Here is a 25,967-nt window from a genome sequence, read left to right as displayed (position 1 = left end):
TCTAGCGCCACCATGCGTGTGGATGAATACATGGCACACACTAAATATAGTTGAGTTGAGTTTGTGTTTATTTCGAACATGCATGCATACAACATGATACATCACAATTTCCAGTTTCTCTACTCCAGTGTTTTTCAACCTTTTCTGAGCCAAGGCACATTTTTTTCATTGAAAAAGTCCAGAGGCTCACCACCAGCAGAAAACATTAAAAAATAGAACTCAGCAGCCGATATTGACCGTAAAAAGTCATTATCGCAATTGTTGGATATGAATTCAAACCATAACCAACCATGCATCACTATATCTCTTGTCTCAAAGTAGGTGTACTGTCACAACCTGTCACATCACGCCCTGACTTACTTTGAGTGTTTTGCTGTTTTCCTGTGCGTGTTTTAGTTCTTGTCTTGCGCTCCTATTTTATTGTTGATTGTCATGTCATGTACGGATGTACTTTGTGGACGCCGTCTGCTCCACACGCTGTAAGTCTTTGCTGTCGTCCAGCATTCTGTTTTTGTTTACTTTGCAGCCAGTTCAGTTTTAGCTTCGTTTTGCATAGCCTTCCTTAAGCTTCAAGGCCTTTTCTTAGCGGCACTTGCCTTTTGTTTATTTTTGGCTTAAGCGTTAGATACCTTTTTACCTGCAAACCATCGTCATCGTTCCCAACATCTACAAAGCAATGAGCTACCTGCTGCCCTCTACTGATATGGAAGGGTATTACACGGTTACTCTGCCGAGCTATAGCCAGCACAGACACTCAACAACGGCACATTTGCAGATTATAATTACTGGTTTCCAAAAAATATGTTTAACCCAATTAGGTGAAATTACATAATCTCTCACAGTACACTAGTGTGCCGTGGCACAGGGGTTGAAAAACACTGCTCTATTCAACATGTTCGAAAAGGAGTAGGAAGAAGCAGATGCTTATTCAATCCTACCCCTTTTCCTTTACATAACAGTATGCTAAAACTGTTGTTAACTTCCTGTTCTCAATTTATTCACAATATACTCCATAAGTAATAACATTAAAAATAAATAATAATTAGTGAAGTGAGGTATATTTCATATGGTGATATAAATAAGATTATCTAGAAAATGAATGGATGGATGAAATAAATTCAGAATGTTTATCATGGTTCTTCTTCTTTGTAAACACTTTAAGTTTGAAGAGTTTCTCAAAGTGGATTATATTAGTTTTCTTCAGTTCTTAATTTGTAACATGAAGACATGCATATTTAAATCTTACAAAGTGATTTTTGGGTCAAACTGATGAATATGTACCAAATGCAGTAATCAAAAAAAATAAATATTGGTTGAACAAAAGACAGATATATAAATACTTTATTAATCCACAATAGGGGAAATTCAGATGTCTAGTAGCATAAAAGCATATCCATTTATTCCAACAACAATAATAAATACTTACTTCTCGAAGATACGGACGACAGTAATGAAACGCACATGCATAGTTCAAACAGATCTTTTGTACAGTCTTATGGCCGAAGGAACAAAATATCTCTTTTAAACCGTTCTGTTCTGCAATGTAATGAGAGGAGCCTGTTGCTACGGTTACTCCTCTCAGCAGCCATAGTGCCACGCAAAGGATGTCTGGGGATGCCCTGCATGAGAGCCCTCATCCTTCTCTCAAGCACAGATCCCAGAGTCCACATTTTCTCCATCACCGAAACACATTTCCTGAACAGTCTCTCCAACCGGTTACTGTCTCTCGAGATCATGCTACCACCCCAAAACACAACACCAAAAAAAATGGCACTAGCTACATCAGACTGACAAAATGTGTAACATCAGACTGCTCACATCAAAAGACCTCAGCCTCCTCTGCCCTTTCTTATACAAATAATTTGCCTGTTGACCAGTCCAGTTTGTGGTCCAGGTGGACTCCATCCTTCCTTCCATCCATCTTCTTCCGCTTATCCGAGGTCGGGTTGCGGGGGCAGCAGCCTAAGCAGGGAAGCCCAGACTTCCCTCTCCCCAGGCACTTCGTCCAGCTCCTCCCGGGGGATCCCGAGGCGTTCCCAGGCCAGCCGGGAGAGATAGTCTTCCCAACGTGTCCTGGGTCTTCCCCATGGCCTCCTACCGGTCGGACGTGCCCGAAACACCTCCCTAGGGAGCAGTGGCGTGCAGTCACTAGAGGCAGGGGAGGCACGGCATCACCTGCCATCATGGAAAGGAAAAAAAAGTAAAAAGAAAAAAAAAATAATTAAAATGTTATATGTATCCAGTGAATATACTAAAGTTATTTTCCATATAACTTCACCAGTTTTAGATTATTTTTATTTTTACATTTGCCGTTCAAATACTGAGAAGAGACGGTGCGGTGATCAGCAGCCAGTTAATAATGTACAGTGTATTTTGTCAACAACTGTATATGTGTAACGTATTTCTTGTGCTGAGCGATCATAAATCTGCTGCAAAGACGCACTGTGAGAGGCTCGTCTCATAACCCCGCCTCCTGGTGCCAAGCACCTCCGCCGCAGAATGCACCGCCCGACGGGAGCGCCGCGGCCACACCAACCAAAGCCCACACCCAAACCCTCCACGTGCAAGACCGAATCCACCCAAAAAAAGCCACTTAACAAGAAGCCAAAAAGTGCAAAAACAACAATGCTTGCGCTGGAGGAGCCGCGAACGACCGCAGGGACACAACATTAGGTACACCTGCAGACTGCAGCACGGATTTCATATTTCATTCATTCACAACTCTTCCAACACGAACACCACTGTTCCCGCACTTATAAGTAAAGGTAAGACCATAATAACGTTTTTTTTAATTAAATGTGCTTTTTTGTGTGCTACAGTTTGTAAGTGTAAAGTTAAAGTTAAGTTAAAGTACCAATGATTGTCACACACACACTAGGTGTGGTGAAATTTGTCCTCTGCATTTCACCCATCCCCTTGTTCACCCCCTGGGAGGTGAGGGGAGCAGTGGGCAGCAGCGGCGCCGCGCCCGGGAATAATTTTGGTGATTTAACCCCCAATTCCAACCCTTGATGCTGAGTGCCAAGCAGGGAAGAATGCTGGTAGGAGCTTTTAAACATAGCCCGTTAACTGCTGCCAATCACATGGTGAATAAGATACTATTTAGGGTTCATATGTTTGTAAATCTGACTGTGATGATGCAGTGCCTCACCAGACATTAACCTCACCGCACGCCACTGCTAGGGAGGTGTTTGGGTGGCATCCTGACCAGATGCCCGAACCACCTCATCTGGCTCCTCTCGATGTGGAGGGGCAGCGGCTTTACTTTGAGCTCCTCCCGGATGACTGAGCTTCTCACCCTATCTCTAAGAGAGAGCCCCGTCACCCGGCGGAGGAAACTCATTTCGGCCGCTTGTACCCGTGATCGTGATTTGGTCATGACCCAAAGCTCATGACCATAGGTGAGGATGGGAACGTAGATCGACCGGTAAATCGAGAGCTTTGCCTTCCGGCTCAGCTCGTTCTTCACCACAACGGATCGATACAGCGTCCGCATTACTGAAGACGCCGCACCGCGCCTGTCGATCTCACGATCCACTCTTCCCTCACTCGTGAACAAGACTTCGAGGTATTTGAACTCCTCCACTTGGAGTAGGGTCTCCTCCGCAACCTGGAAATGGCACTCCACCCTTTTCCGGGCAAGAACCATGGACTCGGACTTGGAGGTGCTGATTCTCATCCCAGTCGCTTCACACTCAGCTGCGAACCGATCCAGTGAGAGCTGAAGATCCTGGCCAGATGAAGCCTTCAGGACCACATCATCTGCAAAAAGCAGAGACCTAATCCTGCAGCCACCAAACCAGATCCCCTCAACGCCCTGACTGCGCCTAGAAATTCTGTCCATAAAGGTAATGAACAGAATCGGTGACAAAGGGCAGCCTTGGCGCAGTCCAACCCTCACTGGAAACGGGTCCGACTTACTGCCGGCAATGCGGACCAAGCTCTGACACTGATTATACAGAGAGCGGACCGCCACAATAAGACAGTCCGTTACCCCATACTCTCTGAGCACTCCCCACAGGACTTCCCGGTTGAATGCCTTCTCAAAGTCCACAAAACACATGTAGACTGGTTTGGCAAACTCCCATGCACCCTCAACGACCCTGCCGAGAGTATAGAGCTGGTCCACAGTTCCACGACCAGGACGAAAACCACACTGTTCCTCCTGAATCCGAGGTTCGACTATCCGGCGTAGCCTTCTCTCCAGTACACCTAAATAGACCTTACCGGGAAGGCTGAGGAGTGTGATCCCACGATAGTTGGAACACACCCTCCGGTTCCCCTTCTTAAAGAAAGGAACCACCACCCCGGTCTGCCAATACAGAGGTACCGCCCCCGAGGTTCACTCGATGTTGCAGAGTCTTGTCAACCAAGACAGCCCCACAACATCCAGAGCCTTAAGGAACTCCGGCCGGATCTCATCCACCGCCGGGGCATTGCCACAGAGGAGCTTTTTAACTACCTCGGCTACCTCAGGTGGACTCCCAGGTACTTGAAAGACTGGACCACTTCAATGTCCTGTCCATTTATCTAGACCAGGGGTCGGCAACCCAAAATGTTGAAAGAGCCATATTGGACAAAAAAAAAAAAAAAAAAAAAAAAAAAAAAATCTGTCTGGAGCCGCAAAAATTTAAAAGCCTTATATAAGTGTTCAAATTAAGGCAACACATGATGTAAGTGTCTATATTAGTTATACTAGCCTGCTATCAAAGGCTGACGCAAATCTTTGTTGACAGAAATGTTGTATTTTAATTTTTATTCTACACATTTTTGCGACATTGGGAATCATTAGTAAAATGGAGGCTTCTCACAGAATGAGATAACTTCTGACTCAGAAGAGTCAAAGGTATAGATGTGTGTGTCCAAGTTTAAGGAAACGGCAGGTTCTCTTCTAATAGATTTATTACAATCGTTGCAAGCTGGGTAACGTTTGCTGGGGTCTGGAACAACATGGCACAAAAATAACAGAAATGCAGCCAATAGTACATACAGATAATGTGTCATGAGACATGCCAATATAAATTAAATACACAGGACAGGAAGTAAAAGAAATTAAATGAGCTCAAATTTACTTACAAACGAAGCATAATGATGCAATATGTACATACAGCTAGCTTAAATAGCATGTTGGCATCGATTAGCTTACAGTCACGGATTGACCTAATAAGCCTGATAAGCTCTCCAGCAAATCAAAAAAATCAACAAAGCTCACCTTTGTGCATTCACGCACAGCATACAATGTTTGGTAGACAAAATGAGACAAAGGAGTGGCATAAAACCTGTCTTTCTGTGGCAGCATCGGAGAAAGTTGTACATGTAAACAAACTACGATGAGTTCAAGGATCGCTGAAATTAGCAGGACAAAATGGTGCTTGCCAAATACTCTCATCAGTGAAGCATGTATAACATAAACAGTGGGATTTCTAACAATTAAGAAGGTTTGTGTCATGTTTGTTCTCCTACAGAAAATATATAAACACAAAAAAATATTTTTTTCTCCATCTTTTTCCATTTTCACACATCTCTGAGAGCGGTCCAGGGAGCCACTCGGTTGGTGTTAAATGCGGCTCTAGAGCCGCGGGTTGCTGCCCCCCGATCTAGACCAACTGATGGGAGGAACTCCTTCGACAGTCAATGCTCATCTCCTTGGTCTTTGAGGCGTTAAAGGATTAGACAATTTCTCTTGCTCCAGTCTGAGAAAGCAGCAATCAGGACATTGTAGTCGGTTTCATCCCCTCCCCTCACATAAGCCACAAGGGCGGTATCATCAAAATACTTTGCTATGTGGCATGCAGCAAATTTGTGTGCAAAGTCTGCGGTATAAATTGTGAATAGGAAGGGGGCCAGAACGGTACTCTGTGGTGCCCCCATATTGCTTACCAGTTTCTGAAACGCTCCTCCCTAGCCTGACACACTGTGACCGTCCCGTTGGGTAGTTATAGATCCAGTTGGTAAAAATATTATCAACTCCGATCCTCACAAGTTTCTCCCTTAGTAAGAGAGGCTTGATGGTGTTAAACGCACTGGTGAAATCAGAGAACATCAGCCTCACATAACTTCCAGTTCCCTCTAGGAAGGACATGGACCGATACAGCTTGTAGAGGACGGTGTCGTCCACTCCCATGTCCTCCTGGTAGGCAAACTGTAGGGGGTCAAGAGCCTGCTATACCTGTGGTTTGAGCAGACGGAGTACTAGCCTCTCAAAGGTCTTCATAATGACAGATGTTAGTGCTACTGGTCTGCAGTCCTTGCATCCTACCAGCCTCACTCGGCAGGACGTTTTCCAGTCAGCAGGGACGCATCCAGTTTGAAGACTTTTGTTGAAGATGATATGTGGAGGCACAGCTAACTCCGATGCACATTCCTTAAGCAGCCTTGGTGTTACTCCATCAGGACCAGCAGACTTCCTCCCCTGGAGCTTTCTTAGCTCCTCACAGACCTCCTCCACAGTGAAAGCTTTCACAGCAGCAGCAGGGATGGTGTACCCGCTGGGTGACACAGTCCAGGTCACAGTAGTAGCAGAGTGGACAGGGTAGGAGTCAAACCTTTTGTAAAAGCGGTTAAACTATTCTGCATTACCGGCCACCTTACCGCCCTTCTCTTTGTAGCCAGTAATGGTCCTCATGGCTTAGTCTCCACACTTCACGTGTGTTGTTATTCTGCAGTTTCTCCCCCAGTTGCACCTTGTACACTCTCCTTGCCTGTCTCAATGTCCTTTTCAAGTTACGTTGGACAGTAGAAAAATTACTTTGGCATCACCATGCGCATGGAGAAATACATTATGAACTTGCTAGTTGTCTTCAAAGTTTGATGTCTAACGTGAAGGACCTGTTTTGTATTACAATAAAGAATACTATTTTGACAAATGCTGTAACTGGTTTGTTTTAAAAGCAGGACATGTCGAAATAAACATTTAGCATTTACCTGTGATGCTTGCTTTGCTCTATTTGGTCAAGTTGGTACAAAGGAGTGCATGTTTGGGGGCCCCTAAAAACACTGATTTCCTGTAGCACTACTCGCATGTAAAACCATTTCAACAATACAAGGACATATACTTACTTATACATAATTATTTTTTTATTTCAACATATTCATTATGAAGCAAAACAATACACTTCTATTTAAAAAAAAAAAAACACAAGTGTAAAAAAAAGCCCAATGCAACTCAGCTTTTGAAATTCTACACGGCAATGATATCTTACAATGCAGTCTTAAAAAGAAAATGATTTGTCTTAAATGCGCCCAAATCTGCAACTGAATGTGATTTAAATGCTTCGATGAACAAACCCAATTATGATGATATAATATTGTAAAGAAACAATCCCTGAGAATGTAATTTGTTTAAAGAACTAATGTGTAAAAGTTGTACGGTTGGGAGTAGTGAAGTAAAAACACTTTTGAAGAGACAGAACTAAACACTAATGTGTAAAATTTGTACTATTGGGAGTAGTGAAGTAAAAGCGTTGTTTAATAGACGCGTGCTATGCGGTGTTGAGGTCCACAGTTGTTTCCATCTTCTGCACTTTGACAGGAGTTCCAGAGCAGTCTTCATCCTGAAGCAGAAGAGAAACTAATAATTTCTCAAAAATATATACTGCTTGAATTGTTGCAGTCAAAATGTGAATACTTATGCAAAACCAATAAAAGACCAATGAAAAATCATGCAGTAATTTTTGTTAATCATGAGTAATTTCATAACTAAAGCAGGCATGTGATTTGAACTGATAGACTGAAAATAAGCCAGAGGTCTGGGGGCCGCAGGTGGGGGGACAAGGGAGGCAACCCCCCGAAGCTCCTGGTTTTTCAGCAATTGATCATGCAAAAATTAACAAAAAAAGCACAATTCAAAGATGTTTTAGTGTTTAAAGTATTGAAAAATGATCAACAGAGTTTACATAAATACATATCCCATCCATTCATCCATCCATTTTCTACCGCTTGTCCATTTTTGGGGTCGCTGGAGCCTATCTCAGCTGCATTCGGGCGGAAGGCGGGGTACACCCTGGACAAGTCGCCACCTCATCACAGGGCCATATCCCATCCATCCAAATGAATCACAATGTCTGTTTCAGTCACTGTTATTTAGTCAATACAGTAATTACAACTTGTGTTCACAACCACATGGGTTGGCCTACTTTATACAGTATTTACTACCTTACTAGTGTTCACTTCCCAGCTGCAGATGGTTCATCTAGTTATTTACATTATTTACACATTACTTTGGCATTTTTGCTTTATTGGCTCCAACGAGCATTCCTGGCAAATGTTTGAGCAGCTTGCATTTTCCTTTTTGTTGCTGCTTCAGTGGCTTCTGCCCTGGATTTTATAGCCAATTTCTGTCTATTCGACTCCCTCTCCACTTCTAACTGCTCCAGATAAAAAAATTATAAAAAGTACAAACAATGTTTATTCTATTAGCTAAATTCCTTTATCTGAATAGCCATTTGTGATTTATAGCATGAAATAAATATCTTGCAGTCACGTTGTTTGTTTAAAAAATGATTAAACTATTCAATGTCAAAATATAAACAGTAGAAATAATTAACAAAATCTATGCTACTGTCTTGTTCTAAAACGCCAATGAAAATTAAATGTAGCATTTAGACAGGCTATACTGTAGCAAAAGTCATCATAAGCCTGCCAAAATCATGTGTGTTCTTAAATGTGTATTCCAATTTGGGCTATGATAAACAACTAAAATTAATGTGTTGGGAATTGTTTTATCCAGACGCATAAATTTATCCAAATGTGGCCAAGTAGACGCATTGTGGGATTCCTGGACGTCGTCTACATCGCTAAAAGAAAAATCTAAGGAAGAGAATCCCCCCCTGCCATCTTCCATAATTTTAAAAAAATATATAAATCGCCCGCTTGAATATTCCCTCTTCTCTTCTCAGACTCTCTCGTCGTCATTTGGGATGTGCGCGTCTGTTGTGATTTCCCTTTCTGGTTCGACGCCCTATCTTGCCTGTGATTGACCGGTCCGTAATGTTTTGCACTAATCTTAACCAATGGTGACTCATCATAGTAAACCAACCATCCAAACATGGATTTCCTTATATGTAAACCAACCAATCATCATTGATGTTTCCCGTATATTTTGCCCCCTGCCCGTGGAGTTGCTTCGCTACGTAGCTTCGATTTTTAAGTTAATCATTTTTATAGGAAAACCGTAGTTTTTACCACTGGATTATCAAAAACCGTAGTTGTTGGCAGGTATGGCAAAGAGACAGATCAAGATTTTAACACACGTAGGTCAAAAAAATAATAAAATATTTTTTTTTTACAGAGATAAAGAAAAGACAGATTTCCGACTCCAGACGGAAAAATCACACGCCTGATACTTGTTTGTATTAAATCAAGTCATGTAGGGTTTGCAAGTTTTCCTTAAACGATTTTTCAGGACTTATGTAGGCTTGTGCAGCCCTTTGAGACACTTGTGATTTAGGGCTATATGAATAAACATTGATTGATTGATTGATTATATAGTGTCAGAGACGAGTTATCACGCCATAAGCTAACGCATGTACAGTTAGCCAGATTGTTTGTTTATTACTTAGATATGGCTAGAATTGATTACAAACTGGAGTCATTTCCAGCTCACTGGTTCAAATGGAGCTTGAGACTAGAGAAAAAAGCACTATATAAATATAATTCACTTCACTAACTCACTAATCTAGCTTTTTTGTGTACTGGAGCCACCTTGTGATGTTTTCATGCCACTTTCAATGCAGTTACTTCCACCTTCATGTCATGTGTCTGGATTGGTCAAAGTTTAGCTGTCTTCATGTGCCCTTGCCTGACAACTGCCAACCTGCAAATACTTGCTACAAGACTTGTACATCTCCTGACACCTCCCTGAACTGAAGGTCCTTCCAGCCACTCACTTCTTACTTTGTGACGTCTTCCTGACACTGACACTGTCTCTCACTTCTGTAATAAGAAGACAACGCTCACTTTTGTTGTTCAACCAACCTATCAAGCCCCTTTGGATATGATTAAAAGTTACAGAATAAAGTTCAATTAACAGCTGAAATTTTCACTTAGCCACATTCATTCATGCCAATAAAAAAAATTAAACTTAAATAAAAAAATTTAAAAAAGAAAAGAAAGAAAGATGTCTTCATTTTTCACAATAATTATATTGAATAAAAATTGCTTGTCAGCCCGAGGAATTAGTCTAGCGTTCAGGATTGTCATCTCATACACACATGCACGTGGGAAGCGAATGCAGACAGAAAAACAGTCCAAGGGAAGTAACTAACAATTTGCAGTCATGTTGTTGTTATGATACAATAAACATTTAATGATAGGCAACGCTAGCTAATGATAGCGATTTGGATAGCTAACAACAGAACACACAGCTAATGCGTGCTACGTAGAAGCGCAATTACATTATTGTTAATAGTTATTGCTGGGTTGCATATGACGTCACTTGAGCGTTGCATTAAAACAAGTGAGTGAGTGTAGTTTGAGCAAAAAATGCTGTACTGCTGTTCTGTTCTTGGATGGTCCAATCGTTCAAATAGACAAACAGGGAAGAGCTTTCATAGCGTCCCAAAAGAAGTGGTTCATAAAGGTAATAAAGTCAGGGAAAAACGAAAGTGTGTTTTCAAGGAAATGGCTCTTAAAAATATAATTTTCATCATGTCGTGGAATACAAACGGACCATGCTTGTGTCTGCAGAGATTACTTTGTAAAATGTTTGTTAGAACATTCGATTTGTTTGACATACTTTTCCATGATGGAATCGAGTTTATTCTCCACTATATAGTTATCGTATTTTCCGCACCTAAAAACCTCCAATTTTCTCAAAAGCTGACAGTGTGCCTTATAATCCGGTGCACCTTATATATGGACCAATATTGAGCCACAACAAACCTAAACTTCATTTTCATAAAGTTTAGGTCTCGCAACTACGGTAAGCAGCCGCCGACTTCATTTTCCCCCGTAGAAGAAGAAGCACTTCTAACCCAAAAGTGGCTCCTATTAAGAGACACGCTTACGTCGCAGAGTTTAAACTTAAGACGATCAGTCAAGCAGTAGAACACGGGAATAGAGCAGCAGCGAGAGAATTTAACATAAACGAATCAATGGTGCTTAATTCGGACACTGAAGAAGAAGAATTTGAGGGTTTCGTGGATGAGGAATAACTTCATAAAGTAAACTTTACATGTTTTTTTTGTGTGTTGTGTTGTGTGACATTAACGTTTGAGCAACGTTGAGTTATGGATATTGTTATTGCTCTGCACTATTTCGAGTGTTACTATATTGTGATTGCACTAACGTTTGATTTACCGTAACAGTATTACTGTTTTTAACGTGTTTATTGAATCAGGGAAAAGTTCCCCTCCACTATGTGATATAAATGTTGCACTACATGTTATACCTTGCTGTTGTTAAAAGATAAACAAAACACCACGTCACTGACTTTACCTCGGGGAAAATAATAAAACAGCTGTTTATTCATTTTGGGAGTGAACAGAGTTGTCAGAACGCTGGTTTGTAATCTACTAATAAAGTTTGACTGACCTATCTGACTGTTTTGTTGACGTTCCCTTTAACGCAGCTCCATCTAATGGATGCATAGGTGCGCCTTATATATGAACAAAGTTTTGAAATATGCCATTCATTGAAGGTGCGCCTTATAGTCCGGTGCACCTTATAGTGCGGAAAATACGGTAAGTGTTTCATAGCAGAACTCAGGGTAAAGAAAGGACAAGAGATCTCAATAGTTTTTGTTCTTTTGTGGTTGCCATTTGTAAATATAGCTACAAAGACCTGCTTGTGCAAATAAACCAACATCATGTTAAGTCCTTGTAAAAAAACATTGTGATTGTTGGTCAATCCGCCATATTTTCATTGTCCATTTTCATAACAGAAAGTTTTGTTGCGCAGGAAAGTCAAGTGCTTTATTCTACACGGATGACCACATTAAAGCGTCTTTGGTGCTATTCGTTAGCATCAAGAAAATATCCTTAATAGTACTAATAAACGAGATGAATAAATCTCTCATAGGCTGAACACCATGTACTGAATCTTGATAATGCTAGCACTGAACAACAGGGAAATTTTTAGCTAAATAATGAGACAAAAGAAGGTATGTGGGCTTGTATTAAGCCTCAGGGAGTTGAACGCCCCTGCCTTACATAGTTCCGGGTCACCCTTGGGCAAGGTGTAGCACCCGAATGCCCCCCCCATCAGGGTTACGATACCCCCCATGAACTACACTAAAAGAGGATGCGTTACCCGGCCCGGAGGAAGCCCGGGGCCCTCCTCCGGAGCTAGGCCCGGAGGTAGGGCTCGTCAGCGAGCGCCTGGTGGCCGGGCTTGCCACGGAGCCCGGCCGGGCACAGCCCGAAGAAGCTACGTGGACACACCATCTTCTCTGCCACGTGGGCCCACCACCCGCGGTCGGAACCAGTGGGGTCGGGTGCGCTGCCAAGTGGATGGCGGTGAAAGTGGAGGCTCCGGACGGACCAATTCGGGGCAGCAGAGGCTGACTTTTGGGACGTGGAACGTCTCTACGCTGGTGGGGAAGGAGCCTGAGCTGGTGCGAGAGGTGGAGCGCTACCGGTTGGATCTGGTGGGGCTTACCTCTACGCATAGCAAGGGCTCTGAAACCACACTCCTGGACAAGGGATGGACCTTGTTCACTTCTGGAGTTGCTCAGGGTGTGAGGGCACAGGCGGGGGTGGGGATACTCACGAGTCCCCGGCTGAGTGCCTGTACGTTGGAGTTCACCCCAGTGGACAAGAGGGTCGCCTCCCTTCGCCTTAGGGTTGGAGGGGGGAAAACTCTGACTGTTGTTTGTGCATACGCACCAAACAGGAGTTCAGAGTATTCAGCCTTCTTGGATACCTTGCATGGGGTCCTGTATGGGGCGCCGGCAGGGGATTCCATAGTCTTGCTGGGGGACTTCAACGCGCACGTGGGCAATGACAGTGATACTTGGACTGGCGTGATTGGGAGGAACGGTCTCCCTGATCTGAACCTGAGTGGTGGATTGTTATTGGACTTCTGTGCTAGTCACGGACTTGCGATAACAAACACCATGTTCAAGCATAAGGATGCTCATAGGTGTACCTGGTACCAGAGCACCCTAGGCCAAAGATCAATGATCGATTTTGTAATCGTATCAGCTGATATGAGGCCGTATGTTTTGGACACTCGGGTGAAGAGAGGGGCTGAACTGTCAACTGATCACCATCTGGTGGTGAGTTGGGTTAGATGGCGGGGGAGACCTCTGGACAGACCTGGCAAATCCAAGCGTGTAGTGCGGGTGAACTGGGAACGTTTGGAGGAGTCCTCTGTCCGGAAGGACTTCAACTCCCACCTCCGGCGGGACTTCTCTGCCATCCCTGTGGAGGTTGGGGACATTGAACGGGAATGGGCAATGTTCAAAGCCTCTATTGCTAAAGCTGCAGATGCGAGCTGTGGCCAGAAGGTCTTAGGTGCCTCAAGGGGCGGTAACCCTCGAACACCCTGGTGGACAGTGGTGGTCAGGGAAGCCGTCCGACTGAAGAAGGAGTCCTACCGGGGTATGTTATCCCAGGGGACTCCGGAGGCAGTTGCAAGGTACCGACGGGCCCGAAGGGCAGCGGCCGTGGCTGTGGACGAGGCTAAGCAGAGGGTGTGGGAGCAGTTCGGGGAATCCATGGAGAAGGACTATCGAGCGGCACCAAAGCTGTTCTGGAAGACCATACGGCACCTCAGGAGGGGGAAGCAGGGAACCATCCAAGCTGTGTACGGCAAGGATGGGACTTTGCTGACTTCAAGTGAGGAAGTCGTGGGGCGTTGGAAAGAGCACTTGGAGGAACTCCTGAACCCAAATACATCAGACACACCCTCCCTGATAGGAGCAGGGCCTGAGGATGATGGGGGATCGACGTCGATCTCTCGGAGTGAAGTCACTGAGGTAGTTAGACAACTCCACAGTGGCAAAGCTCCGGGGGTTGACGAGATCCGTCCAGAAATGCTGAAGGCTCTGGGTGTTGATGGGCTGTCTTGGTTGATACGCCTTTTCAACATTGCGTGGAAGTCTGGGACAGTGCCGAGGGAGTGGCAGACTGGGGTGGTGGTTCCCCTTTTCAAAAAGGGGGACCAGAGGGTGTGTGCTAATTACAGGGGTATCACACTACTCAGCCTCCCTGGGAAAGTTTACGCCAAGGTACTGGAAAGGAGGGTCCGGCCGATAGTCGAACCTCAGATTCAAGAGGAGCAATGTGGATTCCGTCCTGGTCGTGGAACAACTGACCAACTCTTTACGCTTGCGGGAATCCTGGAGAGGGCCTGGGAGTATGCCTATCCAGTCTACATGTGTTTTGTGGATTTGGAGAAGGCATATGACCGCGTCCCTCGGGAGATCTTGTGGGAGGTGCTGAGGGAGTACGGAGTGAGGGGAACCCTGTTGAGGGCCATCCAATCTCTGTACAACCAAAGCGAGAGTTGTGTCCGGGTGCTTGGATGTAAGTCGGATCCGTTTCCAGTGGGGGTTGGTCTCCGCCAGGGCTGCGCTCTGTCACCTATCCTGTTTGTGATTTTCATGGACAGGATTTCTAGGCGGAGTCGTGGCCAAGGCGGAGAGGGTATACGTCTCGGGGGGCTAAAGGTTGCGTCACTGCTGTTTGCAGATGATGTGGTCCTGATGGCACCTTCGGTTCGTGACCTTCAGCTCTCACTGGATCGGTTCGCAGCCGAGTGTTCAGCGGCTGGAATGAGGATCAGCATCTCCAAATCTGAGGCCATGGTTCTCAGCAAGAAACCGATGGTTTGTACAGTCCGGGTAGGGGACAGGACTCTGTCCCAGGTGGAGGAGTTTAAGTATCTCGGGGTCTTGTTCACGAGTGAGGGAAAGATGGAGAAGGAAATCAGCCGGAGAATCGGAGCAGCTGGGGCAGTATTGCAGTCTCTCTGCCGCACTGTTGTGACGAAACGGGAGCTGAGCCAGAAGGCAAAGCTCTCGGTTTACCGAGCTATCTACATTCCTACTCTCACCTATGGTCATGAAGTGTGGGTAATGACCGAAAGAATAAGATCGCGGATACAAGCGGCCGAAATGAGTTTCCTCAGAAGGGTGGTTGGCATCTCCCTTAGAGATAGGGTGAGAAGTGCAGTCACCCGAGAGAGACTCGGAGTAGAGCCGCTGCTCCTTCGCTTGGAAAGGAGCCAGCTTAGGTGGTTCGGGCATCTCGTGCGGATGCCTCACGAGCGTCTCCCTAGGGAGGTCCTCGTTGCACGTCCCACTGGGAGGAGGCCCCGCGGCAGGCCAAGGACCAGATGGGGGGATTACATCTCCTCTCTGGCCTGGGAACGCTTCGGGATTCCCCAGGGGGAAGTCGCAAATGTTGCTCTGGAGAGGGAAGTCTGGGGGTCTTTGCTGGAGCTGCTGTCCCCGCGACCCGATTCCGGATAAGCGGTTGAAGATGGATGGATGGATGAGACAAAATATGAACTTCACACCATAAAAACAACTGCAGACATGAATTGTAGATGGGACTAATATCCGTAGCAGGAAATCAACTGCAAACAAAGTTATGCTTTTTCTCATTAGCGTCACGATCATAGCAGCACGGCACTCGTTATGTCAAACAAATATGGTACGTAGCGATGCACGAATAAGCCCAACATTGTCTTTCACCAATTAATGCTTAATTTGTGGACCCCTCCAGATGTGAAGACATGATGTGGTTTCAATCTTTTATTATTTAATCATTCTAAGTGTCAAAGGAAAGGAGGTTGAGGCGAGCAGTAATGTCTTGGTGATGATGAATGCTTTAAATCTTTCAACAATTATTGTTCTCAAGAGTGTATAAAAACACTGTCATTTTAAATATTTATTAATGTTTGCTTACATATTTGCCTCCAAACTTTTCAAAATAAGCTCAAATCTGCATTGATACAGGTAAATAAACAAACAATTGCCTAATGGGAATGTCCAAATTGGATTGAACAGTGAGTTCTTCTTCTGCTTTTCTGGCAGCCTTCACACTTTTGTGACACCTGGCTGTACTCCATGTAACTAAACAAGCGCTAGTGTATTTTAAGGGCACTGTCTATAAGTGGGCAAAAAAGAGAAATAACTGACAGGGCAGTTTTGCATTAGTTAGAAGGTATAAATGTCGGTTTCGATTATTTTTCAATTTATTGATCAGCTCTACTCTGTTGTGTGTTGAAGTGCTTTCAATGCTAATTAAGTACTATTTTCGACAGTTCTAATTTAATACACAAAATACTCTTTACTGTAAGACAATACAACAAGTATGAAATACTGAGTATTAGCCTAAGGATGACCAGTTAAAGCTTGTTTTGTTGAAAGGATAGATATTTTTGATGACTGGAAACGGGTAGCCTGCTTTGATATTTAATGATAAAGAAACACCCAGTAAATAAATAATGATATTTAAATATCATGAACAAAACACCCAGTAAATATTATTGATGATACTTGAACCCAGTAAAGCTCACCTCTAGTGCCACGTTGTGTGTAGTGAGCGAGCAGGAGCCGTTCCCAGAATCCGACAACACGGGGAAGTCCAGCTCAATGTCCATCACGTCGTCCAGACCCAGCTCTTCACTGCAGGAGCAAAGTACATGAAGAGTATTGTACTGTACAGTACAGACTGTACATCATCATCATCAACATCTTTACTTACATGGCATCAACATGCTCTTGCTGCTCCTCTGCTGGCGGGTCCCAAGCATGAAGTTTTACCCTCCAAAGTTTGATCTGCTGATCCCACGAACGACGACTGTATTTACGAAACTTATTAGGAGTCTTCGGATGAACACCTGCCTGTCGCATGTGTCTGTAAATCACACAACATACTTTAGTTATATTACTTAATACTGGTTACTAATAATATTAGTTTACTACTTAATACTTGCACAATAACACTCACTGCTGATGAGCATTATTACTGGTCAGAGAATTTCCGCAAAGTAGCATTATTATCAATAAATCTAATATTTTCATAGTTTTGAGTCTGAGTTTAAGTTAATTTCGAACATGTATCAAGTTTCAATAAGATATGTCACATATTGTTCACATCTTCATTTCCCTCCCCCCTTACAACATGTAGGAACAGGAAGAAGTGAAACTTATTTATTCCTGCACACTTTCTATTTCACAGCAACTGCTACCACAAATGTTCACATACTGTTCTCAATTTGTACACAATTTCCATCAATGAATTCTAAATACAACAGTTCTCTTCATAAATAGTTAAGTCCGTTATGATTCCCTTAATGAGATGAATGATAACATTTTCAATAAGTTCAATACATTTACAGTATCATAATTCTTCTTCCTTGTACTTTGTGAACACTTGTACTTTGAACAGCCTTTTAAACTGGATCATATTAGTACAGTGTTTGCCTTTTTTGCTTAATTCATTCCATAATTTAATTCCACGTACTGAAAAGCTAAGGGTTTTATGTGTTGTACGTGCATACACATCTTTTAAGTTAGACTTTTCTCTAAGGTTATGTTTCTCCTCTTTTGTTGTGAAGAATTGTTATACATTCTTGGGTAGCAGGTTATTATTTGCTTTGTACTTAATTTTAACTGTTTGCAAATGCACCAAGTCCTTGAATTTTTTATTTAATTAATAAAGAGTTTGTATGTTCTCTATATCCAACATTAGGTATTATTTTAACGCAATTATGGCGCCCCGAGTTACATCAAGTCTGTCGCCTTTTGATATCACTCATGTCAAAGTCTCACCAATATAGCGATGTGTAATTGATGAGGCAAGAGCTTAAGATGAAGTGCATCAAAAAGTTGTTCAACGTGATTGTCGCGGTAAAGATAGCGCTAAGAACAGCTTCTGTGTTATCATTAGCGATGTTCAACATTAACCCGTAAACGAAAGACGCTTGGTTATTATCAATCATCACAATATAATACAAAATAAGACAAATATGCGCCATAACACATACAAAACATTGATACAACTTAATTTATGCCAAAATAATTTAGAATATGCATAGAAAACCAATTTGTTTTTTTTAAATCTTCTATTACGATATATAGCCAGTTATAAGTAGTATATTTGCTGAGTACTGCTTACTATTAGTAGTACTGAACACTGCTTATCATTATGAGTAATATACAACAAGGTACTGCTTAATAAATGTGATATAAATTAGTGGGTATGCCTTATTAATATTGTGTACTACTTTTTGGTTAGGATGTGTATTTGTCCGTACTTGGGAACTTCTTTGATGTATCGGTCATAGGCCAGAGTGTTCTTGCCATAGTTGATTTGTTTCTGTCGTCGTAGCAACACAGACTCATCCATCTCCACTTGATCACCCTCTTTAGAGTCACAGCTGCACAAGAAAAAAACATTTTTAACAAGGTACTGACATCACTCGGCGGTATAGCTCGGTTGGTAGAGTGGCCGTGCCAGCAACTTGAGGGTTCCCGGTTCGATCCCCGCTTCCGCCATCCTAGTCACTTCCGTTGTGTCCTTGGGCAAGACACTTTACCCACCTGCTCCCAGTGATACCCACACTGGTTTAAATGTAACTTAGATATTGGGTTTCACTATGTAAAGCGCTTTGAGTCACTAGAGAAAAAGCGCTATATAAATATAATTCACTTCACTTCACTCACACTTTGCAGCTCTATGAAAGAAAGGCTTATTGGAGACTCATCGCAGGCTGACTGACCAACACACAAAATTTCATAATGGAAAGCAATAGAAGCCCCCTCACAACAATGTCATTCAAATGATTCATTTACTACAATTGTGCAGAAAGTGAATGAGGTTCCTTGCCAAAAAAAGTCCTCTAACTGTCCACTTCTTGTGCTACCTTGCTCACTATCACGCACAGCGAGCAGAGGCGCCAAAGTCGTCTTTGAGTTACAATCGGCCACAAAAAAAAGACTTTAAAAGGAATATTCTAAAAATGGTTATTAAAGGGGACCTATTATGTAAAACCAACTTTTCTTATCTATTGGTACCCTTGTTTGGTATTTGGGATCTGCAGAAGTTATGAAAATGTGAACCCAAACCATCAAAGCATGGCAGAGATATTTTCAAAACAATCTTAACTTTTTTCTTACTTCCACCAAAAAAAACGTTTTGAATTTGCCCCAATTGTGATGCTGGCGATTATCTCCATACATGGTAGAAATGTACCCAAACTGCTTTGCTCAAGTCCACCTTTGCAGTTGATAAGTTTCTTTTTTCTATCCTGTTGTTGTAGAGCAAACTACGTGCACATACATTTTCCGCTGTTGTCATTTGTAATACAAAGTAGCGTATAATTTGAACATATTTCTGTCAGTAGACTCCATATGGAAGCGCTAAAAACTACAACATGTGCATGTACAAGCCAGGCTGCCCCACGACAAAAGGATAGAAAAAAAGAAGGAACTCATTGACTACAGTATCGGCCTACAATGGCGGACTCACGCAAAGATCTTTAAGTACATTTCAAACATACAGTATATGGAGATATCCGCTGACGTCAGGACAGAACAAATTCCAAACGGCTCGTTTGGAGGAAGGTAAGATAGTTTTATAAACATCTCCGCAACGCCTCCAGTTTGATAAAACATTTTCGGGACTTATGCAGATCCCAAATACACAACAAATGCAGGTACCAATAGGTAAGAAAAGTTGGATTTGCATAATAGGTTCCCTTTAATCAAAACAATGTTCTGAATGAAAGTATCCTTACAAGACTTCTCAATGTGCCAGAAGAAAATTGGGTCTTGTCCAAATCTCGATTCTTTTTCATTACGATTCTGATTTGATTCAAAGTTTTCAATAATTAGTTTTCAAAAAGATGTTTCTTAGGCCTACACGTTTATTAGCATACTCACTGCGCGTATACACGTACATGTCAACAGCCAACCTGGAACCGGTTTTATCATTATTTATTCCCTATATATATATATATATATATATAAGATGTCGTAGAAATCGATTTTGACTCGAATCGTCACCCTAAGTAACGGAATGCAAATTGAATGGGGAGTTGTGAGATTCTGTAACATCCTGAATTACTTCTGTGTTCACCTGGTGCTTAATAAATTAAACAACATTAAACATGACATAATATAACAGTAGAGGAATGACTGAGTTCTAATAAATTACTTTATTTTGTCATGTAGGAGAGGTAACACACCTGCCAGAAGAGCCAGAAGATGTTTTTCTCTCTCTCTGAGTGACATCAGCAGCAAGTATCCTCCTCCTGTAACTAAAAAGGTCAATACTAGCTTAGCAACAAATACAAACAATCACATTTGAATGTTCAACACAAGTCTTTTTATTTATTGCTCTTTCTAACATACTTGCTAGCATACAAAAAAAATCAGATTGGAGTATGAAAACATTTAGTCAAGGACAGCCTTGCTTAAAACACAAGGAAATGAAAAAGGCTCTGCCAATGTTCTTGTCTAATAATATAAATACACAACAGAAGTAAAAAACAAAACAGTATAAGATATTAATAATAAGGCATCTGGCAATGTGCAATGTTTGGCCGTATGACAACCGAGAGGATATAAGATAACTAGATAAAAAAAAATATATCCGCTAAAATTTTGACCGATAATGTGTATTAGAATAATATAATGAAAAATAGAGTTGGATCCATCCTTCACAAAGTGTAGCTGGCTCACATTGTTTATCCTACAGAGTTCCTAAGTGAAGGTTACTTTCCAGCCTGTAAGTGCTGTCAGCTGACAGAGTTATGCTATGCTCTCATTAATAACAGCACAAAGAAGAAAGATTCTACGTTCAAAGAAAAAGTAGTTTGGTACCGCTGCATGTCCCTGTGAACATCTCTCCTCATCTCGTCTTCCTCCACCTGACTAGCCCAGTCGGCCGGTCGAGCGCAGCGAGACACAGGAACTCTGCCCTCTGGAGTGGTAAAACTGGACAAGAAAAATAAATCCTTTATTGCAGTGTGATAGAAAAGTACAACAATCAGCTATGAACACGATGGATCTAAAAATACAATAAAACATATACAGAGTAGGGCTGGGCGATATATTGAATATACTCGATATATCGTGAGTTTGTCTCTGTGCAATATAGAAAATGACTATATCGTGAGTATTCGAGTATATGTTCTCACACAGTTGCTTTTAGGTGCGAGCATTACACTACAGGCGTTTCTCAGTCTTTCTTGTCTCTCCTTCTCACAGAGAGATAAAATAAGCGCACCTTCTTACATACGTCACATATTGCCGCGCGTGCAACGTCATACGCTCTCGCGGAACAGAGAGGTAGCGACATTTGAAAAGTCACCCGCTAGAGAATGAAGAGTGCTTGAAACTCCGCATGTCAACATCTCGGCCGGTGCCACACCAACAAAATGCACTGACCCAATTAGGGCTGCAACAACTAATCGATTAAATTGATTAAAAAAATACTTGGCGATTAATTTAGTCATCGATTCGTTGGATCTATGCTATGCGCAGAGGCTACTTTTTTTTTTTTAAAACTTTATTTATAAACTGCAACATTTACAAACAGCTAAAAACAATAATCAAAATAAGTATGGTGACAGTATGCTGTTTTTTTTAAAATAAAATACTGGAAAGGATAGAAATGTAGTTTGCCTTTTTTATCAGATTATTAATCTATTAATCGAGGTAATAATCGACAGATTAATCGATTATCAAATTAGTTGTTAGTTGCAGCCCTAGACCCAATTGAGCCTGACGTCTTCCATTTCCAGATCAACACAGTATGAAAAAAATAGTCAAAAACAGAAGGAGATAACGTCCGCAGTAACCTACCACATAGCGAACGACATACACTATTAGATTTCCTATTATTATTTGACAGTTATTGAAATATATTTGTGTGACATCATGCACAAAAGTGCACTTTATTTGTTTTAAACAATTGTAGCGGCGTTCTGTACAAAAAGTGCACTTTAATTTAGTGTTGTTTTGATATCTCATCTTAGTGACATCATGCACAAAAGTGCACTAATAGCTTGTTTTAAAATGTCTCTGACAATCTTGCACTTTCTGTTTTGAAATTAAATGAATGTTTGTGCCACTGCTTAATAACTGTTTAATAAGTACAGTTTTGGTAAATTGATTTACCGTATTTTTCGGACTACAAGTCAACGTTTTTTTCATAGTTTGGCCGGTGGTGCGACGTATACTCCGGAGCGACTTATGTCTGAAATTATTAACACATTACTGTGAAATATCAAATAATGTTATTTATCTCATTCACGTGAGCGACAAAGAAAATGTCCGCAATCGTCACACACACGTCAGCAATCGTCACTCACACGCCAACCAATAAGAATTCGGCGGGGGCGGGTCATGGCAGAAGTGCATTGTGGGTCATGATATGCTAACTGCTATATGCTATACGCTACTGCCGGAGCTATTAAAATGGATCACATCAACATTGGCGGTAACTTTTAAAAACTGAGAAGGACTGAACTAAAATGGCACCGAAAAATAAATCTTATACTGCAGATTACAAGCTGGACGTAGTGAAATATGCTGCAGAGAACAGCAATCGAGCAGCAGAAAGAAAGGACCCTAGCGGGGCGCATACCAGAGGCGACAACGAGGAAGAATATTTCATCGGATTTAGCGATCGGGAGTGACAGATTGTTTGGTAAACGTATAGCATGTTCTATATGTTATAATTATTTGAATGACTCTTACCATAATATGTTACGTTAACATACCAGCCGGGATGTTAACGTAACGTTCTCAGTTGGTTATTTCTGCGTCATATGGCGTACACTTATTCAGCCTGTTGTTCACTATTCTTTATTTATTTTAAATTGCCTTTCAAATGTCTATTCTTGGTGTTGGATTTTATCAAATAAATTTCCCCCAAAAATGTGACTTATACTCCAGTGCGACGTATATATGTTTTTTTCCTTCTTTATTGTGCATTTTCGGCCGGTGCGACGTATACTCCGGAGCGACTTATAGTCCGAAAAAAAAACGGTAGTTGTGATTACTCTCGGCATGAAAGTTTAAAATAAGCATATATTAATGCAGTATGAACAAAAATGTTTTAATGTAGACACATAGAATCATCATACTGCTGTGATTATATGCATCAAGTGTTAATTCAAAGCTAAGGCACAATATCGTGACATGGCCTAAAAATATCTAGATCAGGGGTCACCAACCTTTTTGAAACCAAAGGCTACTTCTTGGGTACTGATTAATGCGAAGGGCTACCAGTTTGATACACACTTCAATAAATTGCCACAAATAGCCAATTTGCTCAATTTACCTTTAACTCTGTTATTATTAATAATTAATGATATTTACACTTAATTGAACGGTTTAAAAGAGGAGAAAACACGAAAAAAATGACAATTAAATTTTGAAACATAGTTTATCTTCAATTTCGACTCTATAAAATTCAAAATTCAACCGAAAAAAAGAAGACAAAAACTAACTAATTTGAATCTTTTTGAAAAAATTAAAAAAAGAATTTATGGAACATCATTAGTAATTTTTCCTGATTAAGATTAATTTTAGAATTTTGATGACATGTTTTAAATAGGTTAAAATCCAATCTGCACTTTGTTAGAATATATAACAAATTGGACCAAGCTATATTTCTAACAAAGACAAATCATTATTTGTTCTAGATTTTCCAGAACAAAATTTTTAAAAGAAATTAAAAAGACTTTGAAATAAGATTTAAATTTGATTCTACAGATTTTCTAGATTTGCCAGAATATTTTTTTAGAATTATAATCATAATAAGTTTGAAGAAATATTTCACAAATATTCTTTGTCGAAAAAACAGAAGCTAAAATGAAGAATAAAATCAAAATGTATTTATTATTCTTTACAATAAAAAAATTAATTTACTTGAACATTGATTTACAGTGTCAGGAAACAAGGGGAAGGAATTTAAAAGGTAAAAAAGGTATATAAATGATAAATGGGTTATACTTGTATAGCGCTTTTCTACCTTCAAGGTACTCAAAGCGCTTTGACAGTATTTCCACATTTACCCATTCACACACACATTCACACACTGATGGCGGGAGCTGCCATGCAAGGCGCTAACCAGCAGCCATCAGAGGCAAAGGGTGAAGTGTCTTGCCCAAGGACACAACGGACGTGACTAGGAAGGTAGAAGGCGGGAATTGAACCCCAGTAACCAGCAACACTCCGATTGCTGGCACAGCCACTCTACCAACTTCGCCACGCCGTCCCTTTAATGTGTTTAAAAATCCTAAAATCATTTTTAAGGTTGTATTTTTTCTCTAAAATTGTCTTTCTGAAAGTTATAAGAAGCAAAGTAAAAAAATTAATGCATTTATTTAAACAAGTGAAGACCAAGTCTTTAAAATATTTTCTTGGATTTTCAAATTCTATTTGAGTTTTGTCTCTCTTAGAATTAAAAATGTAGAGCAAAGCGAGACTAGCTTGCTAGTAAATAAATACAATTTAAAAAATAGAGGCAGCTCACTGGTAAGTGCTGCTATTTGAGCTATTTTTAGAACAGGCCAGCGGGCTACTCATCTGGTCTTTACGGGCTACCTGGTGCCCGTGGGCACCGCGTTGGTGACCCCTGATCTAGATATTAATAAAAGGCCATATCGTCCAGCCCTAATACGGAGTATAACAGAGTAGAGAGTGAAGTACACACACGTCTTACCTGGCATTTCTGTTGTCAGTATGAGCATCATCCTCTTCACCTTCATCCTTTCTGGACCTCAAGCTACCGTCGACCGCTCTTTTCCTGCAGTTGGACGAGCGCGATGAGCCGAGCGTCCTACACACAAACAGTGGATATTCATCATATAATTCCATGATGATCTAAAAAAATCAATACATCATTCATACCCTAATCTACTTGTCCTCTATGTTTACATTACTAAAAGGTTGTTAACTGCTTATCATCAGTTTATGGAACTAGAAATGTTTATCTAATGTAGACTTTTAACATCACACATAATATTTCATCATTTTGCCTTGATTTGACTTATCTTTATGTGTTTATTTTAAATGCATTACTCTTTTTTCCCCTAAGTTTTTGTTTTCATTGGAACTGTAAAACAAATGAAAAATAGGTTCAAATGACAATAATAAACGATACAGCATTGTGTCTTCACTGACTAACTGAAAACATGTTGATTATTTTACAATTTAGTACAAAACCAAACATTAAAAATAAGAAAATGTTGAGTGGCAAGTTGGCAACGCGACAAAATGTCTTTTGTTAAACCTGCTTTCTCCCGCCATTAGATTCCCACTTCCGGTTGATGGTCCGTCCACAGAATATGTCTTCCAAGCTTTGTTAGCTTCTATTAGCTCAAAAAAGGCTTAAACTGTCGTATTTTATCTCGTTTTTTGGCCATTAGCACAAATATTAGAAGATGTAGGAACACGCTATGATGGCTGCTTGCATGTTTAAAAGATTGTCATGATACTAATTTAGTTAATATCAAATGTCAACAATGACGTTACCTATTTGCTGGTGCGCTCCTGTCAAGTGTTGTGCGTTTGATCCAGTCAGACATGTTGTTGTTAACCGCTCAAATTAAATTGTGTTAATCCAGGACGAACAGACAACAAACACCCGCCAACACGACTTGCGCGGCCAAACTCTCCTACTAGCGTCATGTGACCGGAAAAGGCTGCTATATGGCTGGGCACGTCATAGCCCTTTCGAAAGATAACGCGCATGCGCATGGATAACCAATAAAACAGGAGTAAGCGATACTGGACATTTCGCCATCGATCTAATATGAAGTAAAATGTCGGCCTGGAGGATACAAGAATCCTGGTATCGATCCGATACCAAGTAAATACAGCAGGGGTGTCCAAACTTTTTCCACTGAGGGCCGCACACTGAAAAATCAAAGCGAACGGGGGCCATTTTGACATTTTTTTATTTTAAAAACCAATACAATATATCATACTTGCCAAACTTGAGACCTCCAATATCGGGAGGGGGGGGGGTTTGGTCGGGGGTGGGGGCGGGGGGGCG

General features: G+C 41.4%; 1 protein-coding gene across 2 annotated transcripts; it reads right to left on the bottom strand.

The window, feature by feature from the left end:
• Positions 1 to 7,069: 7,069 nt before the first annotated feature.
• slbp (stem-loop histone mRNA binding protein) lies at positions 7,070 to 25,629 on the bottom strand. 2 transcript variants are annotated; one of them, XM_062043690.1, is made up of 8 exons: positions 25,445 to 25,629; positions 24,633 to 24,749; positions 20,780 to 20,893; positions 20,143 to 20,208; positions 18,211 to 18,333; positions 16,656 to 16,808; positions 16,468 to 16,576; positions 7,070 to 7,553 (listed from the first exon to the last, which is right to left on the bottom strand). In XM_062043690.1, the coding sequence occupies exons 1-8, from the start codon at positions 25,495 to 25,497 to the stop codon at positions 7,482 to 7,484; spliced, it is 807 nt and encodes a 268-aa protein (XP_061899674.1). In that variant the 5' UTR covers positions 25,498 to 25,629; the 3' UTR covers positions 7,070 to 7,481. The 2 variants fall into 2 exon arrangements, with proteins under 2 accessions (XP_061899674.1, XP_061899673.1); XM_062043689.1 differs by having other exon boundaries at positions 7,073 to 7,553; positions 20,143 to 20,214; positions 25,445 to 25,628.
• Positions 25,630 to 25,967: the final 338 nt, after the last annotated feature.

The sequence above is a fragment of the Entelurus aequoreus genome, linkage group LG04 (assembly GCF_033978785.1).
Source record: "Entelurus aequoreus isolate RoL-2023_Sb linkage group LG04, RoL_Eaeq_v1.1, whole genome shotgun sequence".
NCBI classification, from domain to species: Eukaryota; Metazoa; Chordata; class Actinopteri; order Syngnathiformes; family Syngnathidae; genus Entelurus; species Entelurus aequoreus.
Note: the sequence above shows the minus strand (reverse complement) of the source record. Positions and strands in the feature narration are given on the sequence as shown.